Consider the following 26366-nt stretch of genomic DNA (forward strand, 5'->3'; position numbering starts at 1 on the left):
CTAAACAGGAAACGGTACTTTCAACAACACGGAGATAAGAACAATGGCATAGTCCAAGATGTACAGATACGATTGTATATCCTCCCATTTTAATCAACTTTGGTATATTTCTATAGAATTCTATAAAAAAAATATTTTCATATATTTCTAGATATATTTTAAGGGTGACTTTATACTCTAGTAAATGAGCATTTGCATTGAGTTCTGAAAGTACAACTTTCTAGTGCAAAGGGATCTGGGCCATCACTGCCTTAGGTCGAGAGCAGACTATAACGGGATGGGTTTAACCCATCAGAGACCACCAAGGGGACTTTGTTTATGTTGTGATGACTATGCTAACGTCAGCGCATTGCTTGTCATTATCCACTGTAGTGCAGGGGAACACTGTGTTTCTCATGCCCATGCTGGTTAATAATGTTATATGTAGTGGTAATGTGATAGTGTGTTACGTTGGTTGTTGCCTGACATAAATCATCATTCGTAATTGTCTTCTTTCTCAGGACACACAGACTCACGGCACAGCACTCGAAACAAAGACGCACACACACACACACACACACACACACACACACACACACACACACACACACACACACACACACACACACACACACACACACACACACACACACACACACACTAACACAGACACAGACACACACACACACGCACAGATACGCAAACACAAACACACACATTGCTAGATCAATGTTTCTTTAAGGGCCAGTTAAATCAGCATTGTTCAGGTATATGAAAGAAGCCTTGAAACAAACAACGCCTAAGACAATTCCAGCAATCAATTCCTATGCTGGCTTTTGTTTTTTTCCTTGCAACTTGTTGCATAGCAACATAACAAGTGCTGCATGAGGCATGTACACCTGTATTACTGGAGTGAATATTTCTGCCACCTTTGATTGCACTCTTTGTTTGAAGTGTAGCCCATTGTCTGCCCACTTTGTCCATCTCCACGAGAATCTGAAGGGTAGGATCACCTTACATCTCGAGTTTTAAGCACCCCAGATCCTCATTTCAATCTCATTAGGGAAAGACTTAGAACATAAGTAACAGCATGGAGATGTTTGAGTCAGGCATTGTAACCTCCACAAAGATTTCTAGGAATCTCTGTTGAGTTGGCCCTGTATAGCTCAGACTGGCTCCTATGTAACAGGAATCCATGTATGACTTACACTCTTTATACAATATCTTAGTGCTGATCATCGCATTATCGGTGACACTGGTAGGTTAAACTGTGAAGCCCTTTGAGACTGAACCGTTGATACACAAATATAATGTAATTGAATTGAAATTGAATGTTTCCCTAACTTCTTTGTTCATGGTCACACATAAGAATATGATGTTTTTCTTCCGGTTGAGGTGCTTGGGTCATAAGAACAGTAGCAGAAGACGTGAACAGACCTACACCCTCAACTGATACTAAGTCAGGCCAAGCCGGGCTGACACTAAACAATAGCTGAGGCACTATTTACAGAGAATGCTGTCCCTCCAGCTTTGTCACACCCTTTGGTATGTAGGAATCAGGATATTCCCATGTGCCTGCCGGTGCTCTTGGTGTCACTGCATCACGTGTGTGTGAAACCAGCCCATTCCCAGAGAGATTACCTTCCGAAACCAACGGTTGAGACACGTCGACGGTTACGCATGTGGTTTCCCAAGCACGATCCCACGGTTGCGCGTGCGCTCTAAGGGGTACCAGAGGTCGTTGTTCTAAGGGGGCCACATTTGACCCTAAATAAGATGACCCTCAGACACACACACACACACACACACACACACACACACACACACACACACACACACACACACACACACACACACAGACACACACACACACACACACACACACACACACACACACACACACACACACACACACACACACACACACACACAAACGCATGCAAACATATATATGGTCGACCACAAGCACACACACACAGACGCGTGCGCAAGCACACATGTCTTCACACGAAGAGACATGCGCAAACACGCAAACAATCAACTATTTAGTAAGTAATTGCGCCACCAACTAATCCCTCCACTACCATCTAGTGGTTGAATGCACCAAATAGTTGGCACCACCTATATGTGATATGTGATTTAAAGAAAGTGTTGTATTTATTTTTTGCCAAGCATTAAACAAATGGCACGACCTTGCTCAATCCAGGTAGTAAAACCTTTATGTTGTCCTAAAGGTGCAAAATAACTAAATTACAGTACTATAATTAGATGGGCAATCCTGAAGATTGTATTTGGTGAGACTAGAACAGGGAGCTTCCTATTTCCTATAGGCCTATTTATGAAATAGTAATCCAACATTCAGAAAGAAATTAAAATAAAATAAGCTACGATACGCCGACTCGCAGCATAGCCTCTTTGTTATTTCAGTATTTTTCCACTAGATGGCAGCAAAAGCCTACCAGTGTCACTTCTCATCTCCTTCACCGCAGTACCCAATAAGCCCGTTGAGCCTAGCAGACACCGATTAATAACTAGAGGAGCGTCCTCTCCCTCCCCCTCAACCTAGAGTCTCACTTGACAAGCGCTGGCCTCACTTGCACTTTTGACCGGCGAGTAATTTGCAATGTAAGCTATCCAATTTACAACACCTTCACAAGGGCGCACACTAACGATTATCCATCACAGCGGTTCAGGTTTAACCGTGCGTGCGTGTCTGTGTGTGCACGTGTGTGCGTCTTTGTGCGCGTGTGTGTGCTTGAGTGTGCACGCGCGCGTGTGTGTGTTTGTGTGTGTCTGTGTGTGTGTCTGTGTGCATGCACCTGTGCCCCTGTAATTGAGTAAGGAAGAAAGTGTGTTTTATGACCGACAAGGGGGGGAAGACAAATGCCAGACCAACATCATGTGGGCTAAAAATAAGCAAGCAGACAAGTGTTTGGACATTCTATTTGTTTAGACATTTGTACTTTTTTTTTATCAAAAATAACAAACAAGTAATACATCATTGAACAAAATACAAGAATGACAAGATGGAAGAGGAGAGGAGAGATTGTTGAAGGTGAGAGAAAATATCTATGAATACAATTCAAACAGCATCATCCCTGAGACACATCATTTCATCCTCGAAATCTGCTTGATAATAGAAACTGGAGAAACCAAATCTTTCTTTAAAGTCTGTAGCGATCTGGACCTCTGCCGTCCATACGGTCTTGAAGTCTGCAGGACCTGAACCACCAGACCCTCACTACATGTAAAAAAGGGCTTTAGCTGGAATATGCACGAGTGCATCAACATACGTACAGCACAGACTTTGGGCGAGTCATTCTTTGGGATGAGATCAATCTCTCCGTTCAGACCGAGGTCCTGACCCCCTTCGGTCAACTTCTTCCAACAAGGCCACCTAATCCTCCCGTGGTCGCTGATTGGATAGGACAACTCCTAACCGCTCCACTGGGACAGCCAATGTGTGGTGAGCATTCTGGAGCCTATTGGCGGCCGGGCGTCAACCATGGATGTCATGCCTACACTGGGAGGGGACGAGGTGGTGTATCCCACACCCACATCTTACTCTCACTATGTAAATCACTTTGGGGGTCTTGAAAAGAGCAATGTAATGGATCACTATTATTATTTTTAATCCAAGTATTGTGTGTAGTTGTGTGCTTGTCTACTTGTGTGGATAGTATGTATGTGCATGTGTCTGTGGGGGGTGTGGTGGAGGGTCAATCCCTTTCAAAAGGGGAAACAGGGGAATCGACATGGTCTGCTGGGCGGACACTGAGCATTCGTCAGCAAGCTGGGTCTCAACGGTGGCCAACATTTGCCCTAATGGGGAACGATTACACACTTAGTGGCTTCTTCAATGACTTCTGATGAGAGAATCACTGAGGAAATGGCCACGCACTCATGTGTGTGTAATGAGCTACTGCTGGCTCACTGCTGATTGAGTCGAGCTCATGCAGAGCCAGTGAGAGGCTTGAGTGCTCGGGGTTGACTCCTTAGCTTCAATAAGAGCGCATACACACACACACACACACACACACACACACACACACACACACACACACACACACACACACACACACACACACACACACACACACACACAGACACACACATAGATGCTCACACAAACAGACACACACACTGACACACCAACACACACACACACACACACACACACACACACACACACACACACACACACACACACACACACACACACACACACACACACACACACACACACACACACACACACACACACACTCAAGCACAATGTTGACAGACAAATAGAACCCCCTTTTCATGTTTTTTTTCGTTAAACAACTTTTAGTTTTTCTGTCAATTGCTTTATATTGGCAATCCCGTTTATTCTACCTCGGTGTATGTGTATACGTACATTGAGAGTTTAAAAGTGACAATACCATCTCAAGCTCACCTTAAAAAATGGAAGGTAAAGAATATTTGGAGAAAAGTACATGCATCTTATTCTTCCGGCATGGCACTGTGAAGGCAGGACCCAGACCCTGTGCTCTTTTGCTCTCTCTCCTTTTGTAAACTTAATTCATTTTTGTATTTTTTGCAACACGGTTTATCGCTGTGGAGGTCCCAGTGTGTGATGAGAATACCGCTTTTCTGCAGGCACAGATAGTATTTACTTGCCTCGCACGGCTCAAAACAATGTGCTCTGTGATGTGAGACAAATACAAAAAAAAACATCTTCATCATAACACGCACATTGTGTGCTGTGGATCATTATGACGCACGATCGCCTCTGGAGACTCCCGCAGTTTATTGGCTTGAATGGCAATGGCACTGCAGCAAAGTCGCATCTATTAAACAAATCAGCTGGGCCATGTATTAGATTAGCCCCCCCAACCCCTTCACCCACCCTCCGGTAACCCTGTGGAATAAACCCTCTAATTGACAACATAAGGACAACAGGATCTGAGGTGCTCCTTCAAGATTGTTATGTACAATGAATAGACTTGATGCGACAAAACGACATTTGGGGTATTAAAAATGATAAATGGCTGCCAGTCGAGGCTTTCCACTGTCTGCAGCCTGCCATATCTCATTTTTCCTTACCTGTTGATAAATTCCCCTTGTCAGTGATATTAAAAGCATTTCGCTGCCGAGTCCTTTTCAATAAAGACTCCATATTGTCTGGCAACGTGCACAAGGTAACTGGCAGGTGGTGGCTTGCATCATTACTCCCCCACCTCACCCAACACCCACCCTCGCCAACTGCCTCCTCTCTCTCTCCCTCTCTCTCTCTCTCTCTCTCTCTCTCTCTCTCTCTCTCTCTCTCTCTCTCTCTCTCTCTCTCTCTCTCTCTCTCTTGCCCTCTTTCCCACTCACTCTCTGTCTCCCTCCCTTTTGTATCTCTCTCTCTCTCTCTCTCTCTCTCTCTCTCTCTCTCTCTCTCTCTCTCTCTCGCCCACTCTGTCTCCTTCCCTCTGATATCTCTCTCTCTCTCTCTCTCTCTCTCTCTCTCTCTCTCTCTCTCTCTCTCTCTCTCTCTCTCTCTCTCTCTCTCTCTCTCTCTCTCTCTCCCCCACTCTGTCTCCTTCCCTTTGATATTTCTCTCTCTCTCTTTCCTTCTCTCTCTCTGTCTGCTGGACCCCTAACCTTTGAGGTGAGAAAGGGGCTCCCCCCTGTGGTGACGGTTTAATAGTGCAGCAGAAAGTCCAGAGGATGAATTAAATGTTCAGCATCAGCAAGTTAAGCACATAACTTATTCCGCAATGACAGACCTCTGGGACATTCTGGAAAGGTACAACTCTCAGCATCCTTCAATACGAGGAGGCTGATTAATTTTTCTCTAGAGAAATAGAACACAAGTTTTCTAAAGTAGAAGGTTATTATGTGTAGAGTCAGTGTTTGTATTGATAAATAACAGATACAGTCATACGTTAAAACTCAATATATTAAAAAAATGTAATTATCAGATTTTCATCTATGATTATGATTACTATGAGTTAACTTTCAATAATATAATTTCAAATTGCAATTTATTTTGAAGTATAGCCAAACCCAACACCAATTGTAGTATAGTTTGCGTTGTTTACACCCTAGGTTAAACACGTGCTATTGCATGGATGAGCTGTGATTTGCTGATTGAAACAATGTAGGCCTTCCTGCTTATTAGGCGTTGACGCGACACACACCTGTGTCCCGCTTAACGAGTTCATTGTGGTCATTTTGATGTCTTCCATAACCCTAACTATTTGTCACCACGATCCACTTGACTTTCGATTGTCCTTCTTCTTGCGTGTCTCGCTCCGCCGGTGCCCCCTTGTCAGTCCTCTTTTCTGCGCATGTCCTATTTACCCAGATGTTGTGGCATACTGTCACTGCAGGAGGCCGATCACCTTTCTTCCTCAGCGATACAGAGTTTAAAGATAAGTTTGGACAACGTCAGCTGTATTCCGAATTAATAACCTCATGTCTTAGCGTATACTCTTTCAAAGTCAAAGAAACTGAATTGGCCAGCCATACTTTTTGCTCCCTTAATACGCCTATGACTTTTCTCTCTAATATGTCGTCCCCAATATAAAACACGAAGAGGCCAAGCTTATAGCAGAAAATAGATTTGGCACGCTCCTTGAAAATGATTATTTCAAAACCTAATACCTACGCTGCAGAAATGATGTCTAATATTAAGATTAGGAGTAGGCTACAAATAGTTTCGCCTATAATTGTTCGGTTATGGCAATACCTTTTCCTGTAGGACAATCATTTGTGACAGGTGCAACTAGAGTCGACGCAATGCATAGTGAGATTTTGGGGAACTTGTGGTAGTTGTGAAAACCAATGGCCACTCTTGTCGCGTGAAGAAAGGCGGGTTTTAGGGCAGACCTCGGCCCAATGGAGGCTTGTGGTAGGAGGGCGGCACGTGAGGTGGGCGTGTCCGGAGAAGGCGATCTTCGCGGCACATTGAATCCAACTCGAGGAGTAATGGCACGAGCCAGTGCTTTACTATATTGACAAGCGTTACGCCGCGCGCTCCGGAGACTCCCGGGCAGGCAGCTCATCCAGTCTTGTGTTTTTAATCGCAGCAGCACAACGCCACAAGCTCCTGGCGAGGCGTGGAGGAGACTTGGACTACTTGCAAAAATCACCAGTTAACCCAAAAAAGTCCTCAACTGACTCACTGACAAGCGTTCCATATTTTTTTCTTTTTCTTCCTCCAACGGCGCTAGGGGGGTTCGACACCGGACATGTGAATTAAAAGGAGTAACTGTCCATCGCAAACAATGAAGCAAACAGTTCCCTCGTGTTGCTTGGTCGTTCTCCTGACTTCTCTGCTGTTCCAGGCGACTTCTTCACAATCAGGTGAGTGTGGATGTTGTCTCCGAAGTCTGGCGTCTCCAGCCGCTGGTGCGCAAGGTGCGCACTGAGTGGGGCCATTGTGTTCTCCTGTTGGATTGTCCTTCCGTGCGCTCACCTGATTCGGAAGCGCATTGCAATAATATAATTTAGATAGATGTGTATTTTGCATATATTTTTTTACGATCATTATCTTCAGGAATCACTGAAGGGAATCACCAGCAATAAGGGCAATCGGAATCCAGAAAGGGCGACATGTTTTGAATAAAAACGCCTCATAATTCAGCTAAACATTCAAAACAGCTACCCAAAAACAGGCAGGCCGTAGCCTATATGAAGGTGCCAAGGTAACTTATCACAGCGAATGTAACGAATGTTGTTCACGGCGCGCTGATGAAATCCAAGCGAGACAGTAACACCGTTTCCGTGCGCCGAGTGGCACTGTTGAATTTACAGAGGACTCCAAGCCGTCCCGCGCGTAACATGGACGTGGTAAACAATCCAAAGCGCAGACAATCCATTCCCCAGGTAGCCACTGACATATGGATAACCTTCTGGCACACGGTTTGGAGATGTTTCCAGAACCTTATCAATTTATTTTATTTCTCTTTCTACCGGATTTGGCGGCCAATTAAATAAAACCATGACATGGTCAGCCCCTCTGATATTATGTAGTATGTATGTACTACTGCGGGCCTGGGACAGGCTTATATGTTAATAATGCGTGTCAGCGGAGGACAGAGGTCCCCTGACGTTTGTCCCACCAACATGGTGTGTGTGTGTGTGTGTGTGTGTGTGTGTGTGTGTGTGTGTGTGTGTGTGTGTGTGTGTGTGTGTGTGTGTGTGTGTGTGTGTGTGTGTGTGTGTGTGTGTGTGAAACACCACTCGCAAATATATAAACACTCAAAACGACGTGCGGTCAATTTCCAATTAAAAACGCTCTCTTCCGTCATAACCTGCTATCTTCCCGTCGTTGACGTTTCCCTCGGTTGTTTGACACCACCCCTAGGTGGATTGCATATGGAGTCCACGTGAAATAACAGTCAATTAAAATAATAGCATAATGCGTGTGAATATGCCCCAGTGTTTTTTGCATGGCGCGTCACCGTAGCCCTGACTGGCAAACAGCCAGCCTGCGCCGGGCTGCCTTCTTACATTAGGTGTTTTTTTGTTTTTTTTCCTGTGAGAGTAATGCAGTATTTGATGGAATGGTTTTTGATAAACAAATGTAGGCCTTTGCCTTGAACAACCTGAGGGGACAATGTGAGAAGAGACGGTGGATACTGGAAGTAGCCCGTAGTTAAACAACCTTACGCACGAAGCGCGGCCTGCAAACCCGGGGAGAACATTGTAAAGACTACGGAATAAGTAAAGGGTGATCATCCAATTCATGGAATTTACGTTCAACGCATTTAAATTACAAACCCACTGTTTTTGACTATTCAATAAGCGGGAGCATGTATTTTCTGCAACGTCTAGAAGTTAAAATGTATTGAGTACGACACTTTAATCGACTGACACAGTTCTTAAACACCTTGCGCTCGCAAAGACCTGACATTACAATCTGATATTTACGTGGATGGGGAAACACCTGATATACCACAAATACAACTCGTTTAATAGGGGAGGGCCCGCAGAAGAAATGGAGATAGAAAAGCAATGATCTGGAAAATGCGTACTTTCCAAGGGCGCAGGAAGCGTTATCGAGGTGGGGAGGCTTCCAATAACGTGGGTTCTCCCTCACTTCTTGAGAGAGAGAGAGAGAGAGAGAGGGAGAGGGAGGGGGAGAGGGAGAGGGAGAGAGATTCTCTAACAACAATGTCCCTGTCCACTCTCGCCCGTGCAGTACTTCAGCTCTTTTAGGGCTGTTCATACTTTTACGTCAGACAGAAGAAAGCTTTGAGATGTAACGCCACTAGATTCCAGCGTTCGCACAAAGCCTCTTACAGTCATATCTCTTCTTGACGGTGAAGCCTGTGAATGGTGGGCCCGACCTCGCTGTATTCATTGAATTTTATTGGAAGAATAGCGGCCTTTGATTTGGTGAGCAGGACTCGACCCCCACTGCCAAGAGGAGAGACATGAAAACTCGCTGTGTGTCCCTCGGACTGTCAGCAGCAGCCCAGATGGCGTACACGGTCAATTGTTTCCGGACCTCGAAGAGGGCACTCACAAAAAAAACATCGAGATGATATTTTATGGGCGGACTGACTTGAGGGGCTGGAGGCTGCCCTGTTAAAACAAGGGGCCCCTCTCCATTAGAAACACGCGTTCATATTAAGAGATGGTTGGGAAACGATATATGTATCCCGGTTTGGCACCATGTCCCAGGCCACGTCCACACGTAAATGGTTATTTCTTCAGAAACATTGTATTTTGTTGTGTTTTCTGGCGTCCCGTCCCCAGCTAAATGCATTTAAAATAATGGAGTGGGGAAAAATGGAATGGCAATGGAGTGGGGAAAAAACAACAACTGTATAATCACGTGTGGACTTGGTCTGAAAACATCACATTCAGACCATCGATCTACTCACCCTTTGCTTCATGCTTTGGACACACAATGCCCCTATCGGCGCTCTGTATTCAGAGGCACGGCTCCATTCAGCCCACTTGCCATCTTTGCCGGAGGCCAAGTTCGTTTGTTGATGGGTTCATAACTGGGAGACGTGTCGGCCGTGTGTGTGCAAAGATGGTCGGTTTGTCTCGTGGACGACCTTTACAAGAGCTCTGCTGACGTGTTCAGCGGCGGACAATGTGCCCCGAAACGCTGCCTCCTTTTACTCCTGCGCTTCACTCAACCCAAGGTTCTGTTCATTGAGAATGTTATGAGGAAGACCTACGTCTCTGAATGAATAAGGGCTGTTGAACCGAACTGTGTGGGGTTGTTTGAATGGCTGCCTTTATGCTGTTCTTGCTTGAATTGGAAAGGGCAGTTGAACTGTAATTGTTATTGTCTTCTCTATTTATCGGTGTGGATGGCGTACAAGACAACGCATACACCTTCTACAAGGAACACAAATTTTGGAAGGACTTACGTGAGGTACTCTTAGATCACACACACACACACACACACACACACACACACACACACACACACACACACACACACACACACACACACACACACACACACACACACACACACACACACACACACACACACACACAGCATCGGCATGCCCTCATGGTTGGTCAATTCCATCACATGTTTTTAAAGGCCAAAATAAAATCAGACGCATGGACTCTCAGGTTTTCATGTATTTTAAAACCGGACACTTTTTAAAGGGCCGATAAGACTCCCAATCAGCACCAGCAGAAAAAGGCTTTGCAATAGCAGGGATGTAAGCTCTGCCTTGACAGCAGGGAAAGTCTCATTTAAGCCAGCACAGGGAACATTGCAACATGTCTTCAGGAGTTCAAGTGTGCGTGTGTCAGTTCGGTGTGACTCAGGATGCCTCTTGTTGTAACTCTGAACAATGAGGTCGTCTCTGCTCCTCCTCCTCCTCCTCCTCCTCCTTGTCCTCCTCCTCCTCCTCCTCCTCCTCCTCCTCCCCCACACTCCAAAGGCTAGCGGCTGTCAGGCAGTGGGGGCCTTTCTGACAAGCGTGTTCCGAGGGCTTTAAAACTGACAGGGGGCGCTGTAAAATGTCTGGAGTGTTGAGAGGGAGTTTTTGGGGCTCCGAACGTATCCTAAGTACATGTATGTGTGAGAGTGCAATTGTGTATTTGTGTGTGTTTGTGTGTGTGTGTCTGGCAGTGAGTTTGGATTGGGGGTGAGGTGGGAGACTGAAAAAGTGATTGACAGCCTAACCAGACTCTGCCACAGTCTCTCTCCCTGTATTTCTCTCTATTGCTCTTGCCTGTCCCTCTCTCCCTCTCCCATTTATGACTGCACTGTGCACTCGTTCTCTCTCCTCCACCTCGGCTTTCATCCCGCTCATTGTGAGTCCCCCACAAATGGGACTCAATTAAAATGACAATGGAAATACGGCTAATCTTTCCTAAGACACACTCATTACAGCCATATTTAGAATGAAAGCCCGGACGATAATTACACCTTTTTAGACATGCGTACAAACTTTTTGGTGGCGTCTGTCTCTCTCGTCTTTCTCTGCCTCTGAAGTGACAATTTGACAGCCCGGAATGATTTGTTTTATTCAGGTTTTTTTTTCTTGTTCCTAGTCAATAATGGGGCATGCATAAAAGGATGATAATAGGCTGACAACTTATATGAAAAGCACAGCTCCGCCTTCTCAGGGACTTTTCTTCTGTGCTTTTTTCCATGTGGGTGTGCAGAGGGACTCTCTTTCTCCCTCTCTCTCTCTCCCTCTCTTTCTCTCTCTCTCTGTCTTCCCCCCCCCCCCCCCCTCATTCTCCTTCCTCTTTTAGTAATCCCACTTTAAAATATTCATATCTAATTTGCATTTACAATGTAATTACAGGCGGGCTTTGAGTGATATTGGACACGGCCGCCGGAACACATGCTTCACGCTTAATCTTCATTTGGGCGATTTGTGCGTGTGAATAAATACAAAACAAGCCAGGGTGCCATATATCGCCGGCGGTGGGTTAAGATAAAGGCCCGACGCACATAGCCACACAAACAAAGGAATGCCTTTTTATTATTATTTTATTTCATATTGCTCCTCCTTCTTTCTCTTCCTCGCGTCTCTCCGTGGGCCTAATTCGTTTTAAATGGTGTGTCCCGATGGTGCGTCCCTCTGGTATATTATTCATTGTGCGCTCGGCAGGAGGGTAGGCCCCTTTTTAAACAAAGCACTTACATTGGTGACCTGTAACGAATGGGCTGGCAGTCAGTCGTGACAGGCATCCAGGGCCCTTTTGGGCACGTGCGTCTCCGGTTGATATGGATAGATGGAAGGGAGGGAAAGATTAGCGGCCCTGATTTAGGCCTGCAGAGGAAGCTGGAGGAATGGAAAAAAACCTGTCCGGGGTCTAGTGGAGGCTCCAAGGACGTAGGGGCCATGGCGTCGATGGGAGCTTTTGGTTGCTCCGGTTGATGATGTATCGTATGACTTGCGTCTCAGAGGCTCTTGGTGTCGTTGGTTTCGACGCATTCAGACATACTGATGCTTTTCGAAGAGAAACTTGAGATCCATAAGGTGATGGCGGCGTTGGCATGATTGATTCACCTCAACATTATAGCAAAAATGATGTGAATATATTGGTGGGATCATTACTCGTTTGCATGCAACAACCACGGTCATTGACGAGGATTCCCCCCCCCCTCAATCTCCTAAAATCATCTCGCATTAGTGCACCACTCTTAATGTAATGCGGCAGAAAACACAAGGGAAAGGACAATAGGCTTAGATCATTATTACACAGTACTACATCATATTTTCACTATTCTCTGAGATGTCGCTATATAAATCATGTTTTCTTTGTTAGCCTTTACTGTGTGTGTGTGTGTGTGTGTGTGTGTGTGTGTGTGTGTGTGTGTGTGTGTGTTAGCCTTTACTGTGTGTGTGTGTGTGTGTGTGTGTGTGTGTGTGTGTGTGTGTGTGTGTGTGTGTGTGTGTGTGTGTGTGCGCGCGCGCACATACACACACACACCAACACAGTCACCTTGCAGGGAAAATAAGAAATAGAACAGGCTCCCTTTCCTCGGGTGCGCGTGGTACATAAAGCACAGAACGAGGGAGGGAAAAGGCAGGTGACCTTGGCTGGTCGTCTGTACAGTGGAACCGCTGCCCGCCTGGGCGCTCTGGCAGGGCCATACGGGGAAGTCTGTGTTTACGTTCCTGTCCCACTGCAGCCAGTAGCTGCCTTTCACCACAGGAAGTCTCCACAGTGTTTTCTCATCAGCACTACGGTCGAAATTGTAGAAATCCATTTAGCGCTGGTAAGATATTATTTTGGGTACCTTTTGTTGAGGTCATGTTCACACATTGACAGATCACGCAGCACCTTTTTAAATGAAGCATGCATTCAAATCTTTTCGATTAACTTCAGGAGGTTTTTTTGTGCAGACTTGCTGGCTTCTGTAATAATGTGTAATAATAGCTGTTGAAAACACGTTCTCGCTCCCATGCTTATGAAGCCCAAATATAAGCATTCCGCTGGAATTTCTGTATTTTGGACCTAATGGAACCTAGGATGTCTGTTTAATGACTGCCATTGTGTGAACAGTGGTCAGGTTGTATCAATACTGTGACAGGGAACGTACCCTGCTACCACTCCGACATCTGTTGATCAAATTGTAGGGAAATTGACACAAATGAAGCCGGCTGGACGTGTGTGTGTGTGTGTGTGTGTGTGTGTGTGTGTGTGTGTGTGTGTGTGTGTGTGTGTGTGTGTGTGTGTGTGTGTGTGTGTGTGTGTGTGTGTGTGTGTGTGTGTGTGTGTGTGTGTGTGTGGTTTTTTATTTTGACAGTTATTCCACCATAATTCATATATATAAATGTTCAAGGTATTTGGTTGCATTTGTGATGCACATACAAACTACAATAACAATGGGTGTATTACATTACATATAGTGTAAATGTCATTAAACAGTGATCACCCGTCTCTGAACTCTGCATGGCTTAGCTGCACTTATCTATCGAGGCGTGCCAGCCTAATACACAGGCTGCTGACAGTATGTGTCATTCAAGTAAAGTGTGTGTGTGTGTGTGTGTGTGTGTGTGTGTGTGTGTGTGTGTGTGTGTGTGTGTGTGTGTGTGTGTGTGTGTGTGTGTGTGTGTGTGTGTGTGTGTGTGTGTGTGTGTGTTTGGTAGGGCGGTTGTGATGGGGCGTCCCGTGTGTGCGGGGAGGACATGACAAAGAGGCAGCCCGGGTCCAAAGTCAACGGTGCTGTTTCACTCCCGCTGCGCGCGGCCATTTACCTGAGACAGGGGTGCTTTATCTCAGTGGCGCCATGCACAGCCCTCACACACACACACACACACACACACACACACACACACACACACACACACACACACACACACACACACACACACACACACACACACACACACACGGCCAAGCGCACACACGCACTTTCAGAGAAAACACACACACACACACACACACACACACACACACACACACACACACACGGCCAAGCGCACACACGCACTTTCAGAGAAAACACACACACACACACACACACACACACACACACACACACACACACACACACACACGGCCAAGCGCACACACGCACTTTCAGACACACACACAAAGACATGGAGGCCAGCGCACACACATTGATTCAAGCACGCACACACAACCACACATGCACGCACGCACACACACACTCCTACACTGAAATAAGCAAATCCAGAGGGATAAAACTAGAATGAACCATTATATATATATATATTAAACAGTCCGTCTAGGATAAACCTATGCATTCAATTTCACCATCACTGTATACAGATAGACCCCAATAACAGGCGAGCGCTGGGGGGGTCACCGCGGATCCGTTTATTTTATCCCCCCGCCACCCCCATCCCAGCCAACTCCATCCCAGCCAACTCCAATGGAGGCATTCTCTCCCCACGGCAAGGTGAGGGGGGGAGGTGTGTGTGTGGATGGTGCTGATGCAAGAGTATTCGCAGCCAGAGGGAGACCAAAACGGGGGCAAATGAGCAGGATCGGGGGCTCTAAATTTAGACAGGGACGGACGGAGGGAGGGAGGGAGAGAGAGAGGGCAGGTAGCGGAGGTCTGGTGTTCGTATGGCGGGCGGGAGAAGAGGAGGGGACGCGGGTGATCGTCTTGGGAGCCTTGGTTAAAGCGTCCGCCATCAGAGTGGACGGATGGCCCATTAATCAGCCGCCGCCCGGGGGGGGGTGCCGGGCCGGTGACAGGGACACTTCATTCTGCACGGGCCCACAGGAAAGTGCACGTTGCGGGCACACACACACACACACACAGACACAGACACAGACACACAAACACGTGCAGACGCAGGCACTGCCACGCCACGCGTATGGCCATGCTCGCACGCTCCGCAGACAGGCTTTGGCTCGCTCACGCTCGCACAAACGCACACACCCATTGCACACGCATTTGCACGCGCATGCTGCCCTTCTCTCTGTTCCGTTCCTTCAATTTACTTTATTTCACCCTCTGTTTCCCTTCTGCTCGCATTTCTGTCCTTTTTCCTCGACTCAGAAGTCCGGTTGTGTTTCGAAACGGCAATGATCAGATGAGATGCGATCACAGACTGCCTCTGTGATCTGACAGCTGACGTTAGAGTGTGTGTGTGTGTGTGTGTGTGTGTGTGTGTGTGTATATAGTGTGTATATATGTGTATATATATATATATATATATATATATATATATATATATATATATATATATATGCATATAGCTGGCAGGCTAGACTGGAGGTAGTGCGAGACGAACCCTGAGCCAACTAGAAAGGAGTTTGAACCCTGAGCAAAACCCCTCGCTACCCCTCCTGTCCCTCACTGCCCTCAAACCAACCCCAGTTTCCTCCTCGGTGATGAATAAAGAGTGTGAACTGCATAACACTCGCATCCAAAATGTGCAGCCGAACTTAGTGATCCTACAATAAGTGTAAGCGGATGTGTCACCGTGTGGCTACGGCGCAGACGATTCACCAGTCACAAAGGAAGACAGCGTTTCACCAGCAGCATGCAGCAATGATGAGCGACATGCATACAAATGTGCATCGGGGGCTCGAGGCATAAAATATACATTGCGCTGTATAAAATTCAGACGCAGGAGCCACTATAATGATCGGGGACGCGGCATCTTTCCGTATTCTCAGTGGACGTTATATCTCTTTTTCGGAAATGTCACGAGTGAAAAGAGTGACATGAGCGGCCACACTGTTAACACAGGCATCGGAGAGATAGGGACGTCTGCGCTGTCCGATCACTATCTCATAAAAATGTCAATGTCTGTGTTGGCGTGTGTCTGTGTGTCTGTGTTCACCGTGGACACACCGTTTAAGGCTGTGAATCAGCATCTTCTGTTTGTGTGTGTTTATCTGTGTCTGTGTGTTTGACGATGCGAGTATATGCATGCAAATGAGTTTGCGTTGAGGGTGTTTCTCGTAGGCAAACACCCACTTGATGGGGAGCCAGGCCGGGGGGGTTGTTGAGGTTGTTAAAGAGGCAGGGTGTGGGGGGGGGGGGGGGGGGGGGGACAAGGGTGGCAGTGTATCCCAGCCTGAAGCGCTTTGTCCTGGGGTGAAGCTCCGGCCGTGGCTCCCCCCGCCCTGATGAGCGTGGTGCTGATGCCGCCATCGTCCCTTCTCCGTACCTTTCAGCCTCCCAGGTCATCGCTGGTTGGCGTTTATTTTGCGCTCCTTTTGCAATTCTCAAAGGTACTTCTCATTACTGACCCTTCTGGCCAGTGTGCCAGGCTCCCTGGTTCCAAAGAATACGATTAAAGAAAAAAGCCTTTGCTGGAATCATGAATTCACTTTGTATAGAAAACAAATGGGTATAATAATAGTGATAACATGAAACTCTGATCATGGGATATAAATTGATTAATAAAGAATATTTCGACAAATGATATTGTGGGATTTCAGAAGCTGGTTTACATTCACGTTAGGATTGACTGCCCGTGGATTCAAACACGTCCTCAACGGGGTCTTCTGATTGGTTTGCTCCCCGGACATGAAGGCTTGTTAGGTCAGAAGGACGTTACCCTTTACGTGCCACTCCCGGCAATGTTAACGCTTTCATTCATTCACTTGGTCTCGAGCAGGCAAATTGCCGGTGCCGATTTTCCTGGAATATCGCCCGCTGCTCCCATTCACACATGAACCCAAGCAGGAAATCCTCCAGAAATGTTGCAGGAAAATACTGCCTGTGTGAAATTGGCTTTGGTCAGGCTTCTAAACTGCCGTTTTTTGTGGGTTCCACGTCTTCCACATCTCCCCCTGATGTCTGCACAAGGTGTGTGTGTGTGTGGTGTGTGTGTGTGTGTGTGTGTGTGTGTGTGTGTGTGTGTGTGTGTGTGTGTGTGTGTGTGTGTGTGTGTGTGTGTGTGTGTGTGTGTGTGTGTGTGTGTGATGGCGCGGCTGTGATGTAGCTCCCTGTCTAGCGGGCGGTGGTAAACAGAACAGCAACAATGGACACAAGCGGCAGCGGTTTGCACGTGTTTCCCTTTCTCCTGCCTTATTTGTGGGGTTCTCGCTCTCTCTCGCCCGTCCGCCTGGGCTGTGATGCCAAGTCAATGGATGAATAAAACATATCCGAATCACAGCCCTCCACCCAGGGAAATGTCAAGCTGTCAGCACAGCTTATTGGGAAAACACAGGGCCTGTGACTGGTGTCTGACAGTTAACCACCAATATCCTCCACCACACAGCATCCTCCACCACACACCGTCCTCCATCACCCACATCTTCCACCAAACACAGGGCCTGTGACTGGTGTCTGACAGTTAACCACCACCATCCTCCACCACACACCACCTCCATCACGCACCATCCTCCATCACACACCATCCTCCACCACACACCATCCTCCACCAAACACCATCCTCCATCACACACCATCCTCCATCACACACCATCCTCTACCACACACCATCCTCCACCACACACCATCCTCCACCACACACCATCCTCCATCACACACCATCCTCCATCACACACCATCCTCCACCACACACCATCCTCCACCACACACAGCGCCTGTGACTGGTGTCTGACAGTTAACCACCACCATCCTCCGACTAAAGCAGGGCCTTCAGCTGGGGTGAGACTGCTTACCACCAACCATCCTCCACCAAACACCACCCTCCACCTAACAGAGGGCCCGTTATTGGTGTCTGATGGTTCACCACCACCAACCTCGACCAAACACAGCGCCTGTGACTGGTGTCTGATGGCTTTCCACCCACCATCCTCGTAATTTTTCAACCTCAAAAGCAACCAAAAACGGAATATCTATCCATGCAAGTCGAGCTCTTGGGCGTGATGTTGTTGAAGCACTGTTTCGGATGAGTTGGAGAAGATTGTGCACAGATTGATACCATCCATGTTACAGGAATGCTTTTTTTTCATCCTGGATTAGTAGCAGTTTGAGTGAAGTAACTATGAGAGACGGTCTGAAATGTGGCGTCAAGAAAGGCTTGAGGCTAAAACTGTCCGGATGATGAGCAGCCTTTGGATTTTGTTTACCCGGTCAACATTCCAGCCAATCACCTTTTGGCAACACGTTAGTATGTTGTGATGGTAGTAGCTAGCGCCCGTGGCTAATTATTGCTAAATTAAGGCTGAGGTCTAGGTTTAATTCGGGCCACAAGAGCACTAACTTACTCTGCAGCAGCTGCCTGAATCCATTAGAATAATGGCTGCTCACACCAAGGACCCCAGGGGCCCCTGCCAGGTTAGCCTAGTGCCATAGCGCGCGCACACACACACACACACACACACACACACACACACACACACACACACACACACACACACACACACACACACACACACACACACACACACACACACACACACACACACACACACACACACACACACATTCCAGTCTCAATATTGCTCATCACATCATCATTATTGTGCAATTTTGTAGTGGGGGGGACTCTGGTCTGAAGGGGGGGGGGGGGGGGGGGTGTTCAAAGTGAGTCATCTCTTGGTAGTTCATTAGATCACCAGTTTAATTGATAGTTTGCTACTTCCTTTTTCAATATTATGTGTGTATGGAAGTATGTGTTGATGTTAAAGTGAGGGACAACACATCGTTGGAGGCACTGCATTTTATTCCCAGACAGTAGCTGGTAACTTGACAGTGGCAATTAAATTCCAAACTTCAAAGTAATTGCAACCGGCTAAGTGAAAATGGGCTGACGGCACTCCTCTTCCTCCATGAAGCTCCATGCTCCTTTCATACTCTGCTTTTTCCCTGATTCACTCTTCTGTTTTGCTGAAACCATCTGGCGTAAGTTAGACTTCAGAAAGTGCTGGGATGATGGTGGGATGAGCCAACAGGAGCCGGTGTTCCTCGGCCTCCGGCGTCATCTATTTTATTACTTTATTACTCAACCATTGCACTCATACCCAGGCATTAAACCTCAATTAAAACGTCACATAAAGTGTAGGTATTGTCGTTTTCCTCAGGGGTGTGTGTGTGTGTGTGTGTGTGTGTATGTGTGTATGTGTGTATGTGGGTCCTGGTTATCTTGGTTACAACTGGTAACCAAGATGTTTTTCAGTTTTTGTAAGAAGGTGTAATTGGTGATGACATCGGACTCTTCATACAAATTCAATTAAGTACTTATTTCATGTCAACATGTGTTGTTCAACTGATTACTTTCTGGCCCTAATTGGGATCTTATTTAATATTGCTGGAAAGTATAATGAGGTTCTACTCACTTCCCTACGTGTGTAATATTAAAAGAAACGTTATTATTGCCATTTCATGTAACCATTTACCCATAGCATGAAATTCTGCGGATTGTAGATTGCATGACTTTTAGTCGAGTGTTTGAGTCGCCTACTGTACTGGTTGCCTGTGCAGATAAACACCATATTCAAACTCTCACATGGTCACCCAAACCTGAACAAAAGGAGAATTTCACAGTAGCGTTATGCCTGTTCCTGTGCCTGTACACACATTTTGCCAACTTGTAGGAGGCGTTACGAAGCCTAGTGAGTGTGAGCACTCTAGTGGAATATAGGTGACAGATTTATAGTGAATTGTTAACGAAGACAAAAACAGGGGTCCATCAAGATAAATTAGGCCTTTCAGCAATGCTTTCTCCACAGCTACATTAGTGACAGAAAAATGTGATTTGTGCATGAAAGTCAGGGAAACAATATCATGCTGTTATTCCCATTAGGGCATAGATGGATGTGTTTTTAAGACAGAGATGACTATTTTAAGAATGTGCCATAATGCCATCACCACAAAAAAACACATCAACAACAAAGAAAACAAAAAGTGTGTTTCCGGCTTCATCCGCCTTCAAGTTACTACGCAGTAACGTGTGCAGAAAGTATGCAGACACTGGCATCGAGGATCCAACCGGCTTTCGCCTTGCATACTGTACGCACTCAGTACACACACCTGGGGAGCTCTGGCTTGTCTTTAGGTTCAGGCCGGGGGTTCAGCGGGCACCGGGGTCTCTCTGCTTCCAGCCATCTGCCGCGGTCATTCCCTCACTGACTTAATTAGGAGAAACAGCCAGACCGGTCTCCAGTGAGGCCTTTCGCCTGTCAGCGGGAAATAAGAGGGGGAGAGGGTAGAGCATGGGCACGATAGAGTGAGTAAGAGAGAGAACGGAGAAGAGAGAAGGAACATTTAAATGAAGCTCAGATGCTATAGGTGTTTGTATGTATAGGTAATGGTTAGAACGTCTGAAACAGTATTGCGAAGTGCTCCTCTCCAGGTTGCAAGCTATTCGTGATACAGACACGCCCACACACATGCACACATGCACACCTGCACACGCACGCACGCACGCACGGACGCTTGCAAACGCGCACACACACACACACCGGGACACTTGCAGAAACACATCGGGGAGTACGGAGTCATAGGAGAGGAAGTAGTGGGACAAAAGAGGAGATAAGAGATGAGTTAGGGGAGAGATTAGAGGAGGGGTGAAAGAAACCCGAGGAGGTGAAGGTAGTGGAGCGAGAAGAAAGGAGGTGTGTGTGTGTGTGTGTGTGTGTGTGTGTGTGTGTGTGTGTGTGTGTGTGTGTGTGTGTGTGTGTGTGTGTGTGTGTGTGTGTGTGTGTGTGTGTGTGTGTGTGTGTGCAGGGAGAGGGGGGAGGGGGGGTGAGACTGAAAAAAGAGTGGAGATGGGTTTATAGATGTATTTTTTGTATAGAGTAGGGGGAGTTTTTCCAATATTGTCAAGCTTCTATTGCAATGATTCTGTTGTTGCTTTTTACCATTCTTTTTTATGAAAGACATTTCAGAAGTAGAACTAAAGTTTGATGCAGTATTGATATTATAACAACATACAAAAAAGCCAGGCAATGAAAATATACCAACTATTGGGAATAAAGTGTTCAGAAAAAGGTCATTGTATGTGTTGAAAAGCGATAATAACCATTGTGCCACGAAAAGTTTATGAGAAATCTTGAACTTGTATTGGAGATGAATATGTGAGAAGAGGGATAGGAAAGTGAGCAGAGATAATGGAGAGCTAGATAGACACTAGATAGAGAGAGAGGGGGTGCGTGTGGGTGTGTTGGGGGTGGATGGGGTGTTGAGGTGGGAGGGTCACTTTACTTCTCAGCCTCTAACGGCTGAATGCAGTCGTAGAACGTTGATTCCATCTCTCAGTAGACACACACACACACACACACACACACACACACACACACACACACACACACACACACACACACACACACACACACACACACACACACACACACACACACACACACACACACACAAATATAAAGGATAAACTGAAACTTTTCCCTTTCTGCCATTACAGACCTTACTTAGGCCTTGGGGACACTAAATTAAAGTGTTTGGTATCATAGCCCCATATTACATTGGTAATTGTTATCCACCATAATACATTTTATTCAAAAACATAATCACATTTTGAGTTTGGCCACAGACACGAGGCAGTGATAAGCAAACAAACAAACAGCTGAAAACAAGGGGTGTGTTTGCCTCTGCGGGGAATGCTGCCGCCAAGGCATCTTGGCGCCGTACCATCATCTGAGGGCTGACGGATCGGGATGGAGGGGAAGCTGGCTAAGCTAGGCTAGGCTAGGCTAAAAGGGGCGAGATGCGACCGTGACGGAGACACCTTTCTGTTTGTTCCCCAACCTTGCAGGTGTACTGAGGCGGAGGCCGTTATTGCCTGCGCCGCCCAGAACCATAACAAACTTAGAGACGCTTCATTTCAAATTTGGCACGGCCTGTAACATGATGCCATCTGCCCTTGCGGGGGTCTCTCCATTTTGTTGTTTCTCTCTCTAGTCTTTTTATCCATTCCTTTTTTTATATTATAAGCTACCCTACGCCCCCATCACCCCCCCCCCCCCCCCCCCCCCCCCCCCATGCCCTGATGCACACCCCACCCCCTCTCCCTACATCAACCCGCGACCCCCCAAGAGACATGTCAGGGGGGTCTCGTGTCGTCTGTCAGGGCTCCATCGCTGACAGTGTGCGTCTGAAAGGCCATGCTCCGATTGGCATGCGATCCCCACAGCCGTGCTGTGTCAGGATGTTCCTGCCTCCTCTCGCTCTCCTGCCCCCTCGCTCTTTTGCTCTCTCGCTCCCTTTCTTTATTTTCCTCTTGCTCTCTGTCTCTCCATTTATTTTGCTCTCGCTTTCTCTTCTCTCGCTCTCTTGCTCTCTCGCTCTTTCTTTATTTTTCTCTCTTTCTCTCCCTCCCCCTCTCTTTTCACTCCCTCTTTCCCTTCTTCTCTCTATCTCTCCTGTCCTTGCTCTATCGCGTTCTTGCTCTCCCTCTCTTTCTCTCGCTCTCTCCTGTCCTTGCTCTATCGCGTTCTTGCTCTCCCTCTCTTTCTCTCGCTCTCTCTCTGTCTCTCACTTGCCCGCGTGCTCTCTCTCTCCTCCGCCCATCCCTCTTTCCTTGTAAGCCTGTCTGTTCCTTTCCACTGCTTTTCATTGGGAAATTCATATGTTTTTCTTTAGTCATGTTAGTCCTTGCCTTAAAGTCTACGTGTCTATGGGACGTGAATGTTTGTGTGTGTTTGTGTGTCTGTTTTTGTGTGTGTGTGTGTGTGTGTGTGTGTGTGTGTGTGTGTGTGTGTGTGTATGTATGTGTTTGTGTGTGAGATCTTTTTCTTCACATTATTTCCTTTTTTTTGTCTCTGTATAAGTCGCTCTCTACAAGTCCAGTATTGTTCAACAAATCGACCCGTGCATCTCTCAATGAGAAGCTCCCATGTTGCACCACTAACTAATCAATGTGATGGCAGAGTGCGTGCCGGACTCCCTCACTCCCGTCACAGGACAACAAGATTAATTGCTTGTCTTCCTAGTTGGGAAGACTTTAGTTAATCACAATCCGGTTTGATAGAAGCGTAAGTGACGCAGTGTTTGTCGAGAGCGGAGGATGGAGGATGACCTCAGGCACATCGATCGGGTTTTAATGCCAGTGATTAATATGGATTATTTGGATAGAGAAAGAGCGGATAACGTTGTGTTTCTCTGTGACAATCTACACAGGTGAGGGCCACTTGTTTTCATTAGACCTCATTCCTTTCTAATTAACCATGAAACACCTCATTTGGATCCCAGCTGGAGTAGCATTGAATGATGTTTTTTCTCTTCCCACTGTCCACACAGAGAACATACTCACTGGGAATTTCCAAAAAGGTATCCATAAATAACCTATATATACATATTGATACATAATTCATTATTTAATATTGCTGCAAAGCCAAAGAGGTACAACAATTGAGGGGTTGAAGAAGGGCCACCGTACCGGTTCAGTTAAAGGGAAACTTCACCCATTTCCATTAAGCTTTGTATCGTTAGAAACCCACTCATATTTTTGAATGGTTGTGCATCATTCCCTTATTTTCTGGAGAGATCTGTATCGATCTCCAACACTTCCTATTTAAGATGACGCAATATGACGATTTTTGCGTAGAAGTAAATAGGAAGTGTAAGAGGGGAGGATTCTCGTAAGACTACAAGCACTAGTCCCACGCCCCTATAGGGGGTGGGACCCACTAAAGCTACAGACCTATTAGAGCAGTGCCAGTGGGTGGGACTTCACCAGCAGAAACTAACATCTACAGCGACTGAAGCTAAGCTAACAGAGGCTCTTAGCTAAAAAACTGCTAACAGCTGAAGTACAATGGCGGAAGGTACTGGATCTTCACTAGAGATGTTGTGTGAAATGATTTGTCTTGCGGAGATCTAGATCAGCGGGAGTGGCCAGCGAAGCTGTGCATCATGGTGGGAGTTGTTGTCTTCAATCCACAAGTGCCAAAAAGTCACTTTCTGCCTTTTCTCGGTCAAGACGGCACCAAATTAGAATTTTATTTTATTATTTGACTACATATAGGACCCAATTTCAATACATATTCATGCCTCCACCAGTGAAATGCTCCTTTAATTAACACGTGGCAATGTCGCTCAGCTTAATTTGTTGCTGCCTTGTTGTTTGTTTGTGCACAGTAATACATGTTGGAACTGTGTGTGTGTGTGTGTGTGTGTGTGTGTGTGTGTGTGTGTGTGTGTGTGTGTGTGTGTGTGTGTGTGTGTGTGTGTGTGTGTGTGTGTGTGTGTGTTGATGTACAGAATTCAAGACTATAAAGTGGTTTGGTTTGCCAATAAACAGTTATGTGCTATGACACCCAAGTCCACACCACACGCATGCACACGTACACTCATGCACACACAGTGCGCACCACCACCGATACAGTAGGAGTGCGTATGCCTCATGCTTGCAACTCAAATGAACTAAGTCAAGCCTGGGTGCAATTAGCACTAGTTGAGAAGCCGAGAACCTGTTTGCTCTCTGCTTTTTTTTTTTACTCTGTAAGTCAAAGAACGTTGACTCAGATCTAGCGCTGTTCCATCCTACTCTACACACACACCTACCCCCGCACACACGCACACTCGCAAACGCACAATCGCACCGATAAAGGTCAGACCAAAAACTTTTCACTTTTCTACTAAATTGAATTGGGCAGAAGCCCAGCCTGGTGCAATGAGGAGAACCTGTGTTTTTATAACTCTGCCTTTTTATTCTCCATCCGAATCTTTTTAATTTTACTGCTCGACTTTGAAGCACACGCACCCATCACATGGAGTCACGTGTGGGAGCTTAGTTGGAGGTGAAAGCAAAGCGTTCAACTTTGAAAGTTTGGGCTCCTAATTAGGGGAATTAGTGGCAGATCAAAGAGGGCAATTAAAGGGGGGACGGTGGTGGTGGCGGGAGCACATTAGCATCACAATGCACGGACAAGGCCAGGGAGTACAGCCTCGTTATGGAGCGCCGCCGCAGCGCTAGCACCGGCCCCCACGCCCAGAGAGAGGGAGTGAGAGAGACACAGACATCTATCTATGTCTGTCTCTGTCATCCGCATGGCACACACCGCTACCACAACTATGCACATACACACATAATACACACTTGGGTATTGTATCAATGTTGTACACATATGCGCATATGCACTCAAAGCGACGCACAACACGCATTAAAAACACACACACACACACACAGACAGAGACACACACACACACACAGAGAGAGAGAGAGAGAGAGAGAGAGAGAGAGAGAGAGAGAGAGAGAGAGAGAGAGAGAGAGAGAGAGAGAGAGAGAGAGAGAGAGAGAGAGAGAGAGAGAGAGAGAGAGAGAGAGAGAGAGAGAGAGAGAGAGAGAGAGACACACACACACAGAGAGACACAAAGAAGCTTATAGTATTTAATATTGGTTGCCACAGGAAAACAAAGCCGGGGCGCTGGCTGTTCTCATCCAATTTCATCTTAATTAAGGAGGGAATACACATTGATCCACCGCATTGTAGACAGTCATCACAAGCCAGCCCTAGTGAGCTTTAGAACCATATGTACGCTTACCCCCGCTCCCATCCCATCTTCCCCCCCCCCCCCCCCCCCCCGCCCCTCACCCATGAAGTCATACCCTATTGGGTTTTCCATTCACCGGCCGTCTGCCGTTTGAAGTCAACAGTGATGAGGGGCCCGGAAACATTCTATTAAGACTACCTGCCCCCTTCCTTATTAACTGGCCTTCACGGAGAGGGAGAAACTGAGGCATACAGCGCACGCCACAGAGGCTACTCTACACTAATAGCATAAGCTGGACAAAAGATCAAAGCCCCAGGGACACCACTTCACTGGCATTGCTATTCACCAGCGATATAGGCTTTTGGTCCGGTAATACGGGCTAATGGTGCACTGGTGCAAAATGCTATGTGCAAGAGGACTATTATTTTCTACCCAAGGATGCTGTTGTTTTTTTTTTTTTTAAATCCTTCGAAGGAGGCAGGGAAACGGAGGATTGCTCCTGATAGTTAGCACCAGACAGCTAATTGAACAGAGCGCCGTCTGTGGAGAGAGGACCGCACTGTTTAGCCTGACGTCGAGGTGGTCAGGTCACCTTCCACAGTCGCCCAGCACC

General features: G+C 46.7%; 1 protein-coding gene across 4 annotated transcripts in view; it reads left to right on the plus strand.

The window, feature by feature from the left end:
- The first annotated feature begins 6662 nt into the window (after positions 1-6662).
- Positions 6663-26366, plus strand: part of erbb4b (erb-b2 receptor tyrosine kinase 4b) — a 258187-nt gene continuing 238483 nt past the window's right edge. For 2 of the 4 annotated variants that reach the window (XM_030343902.1, XM_030343900.1), the window contains exon 1: positions 6668-7317. Coding sequence is in view for 3 of the 4 variants with exons in the window: in XM_030343900.1 (XP_030199760.1) it covers positions 7239-7317 (79 nt within the window). In the remaining variant the exon portion in view is untranslated. Of the gene's footprint in view, positions 7318-26366 lie in introns of all 4 variants that reach the window. The other 2 variants (XM_030343901.1, XM_030343903.1) reach the window with 2 other exon arrangements.

This window comes from Gadus morhua, chromosome 20, assembly GCF_902167405.1.
Source record: "Gadus morhua chromosome 20, gadMor3.0, whole genome shotgun sequence".
NCBI classification, from domain to species: domain Eukaryota; kingdom Metazoa; phylum Chordata; class Actinopteri; order Gadiformes; family Gadidae; genus Gadus; species Gadus morhua.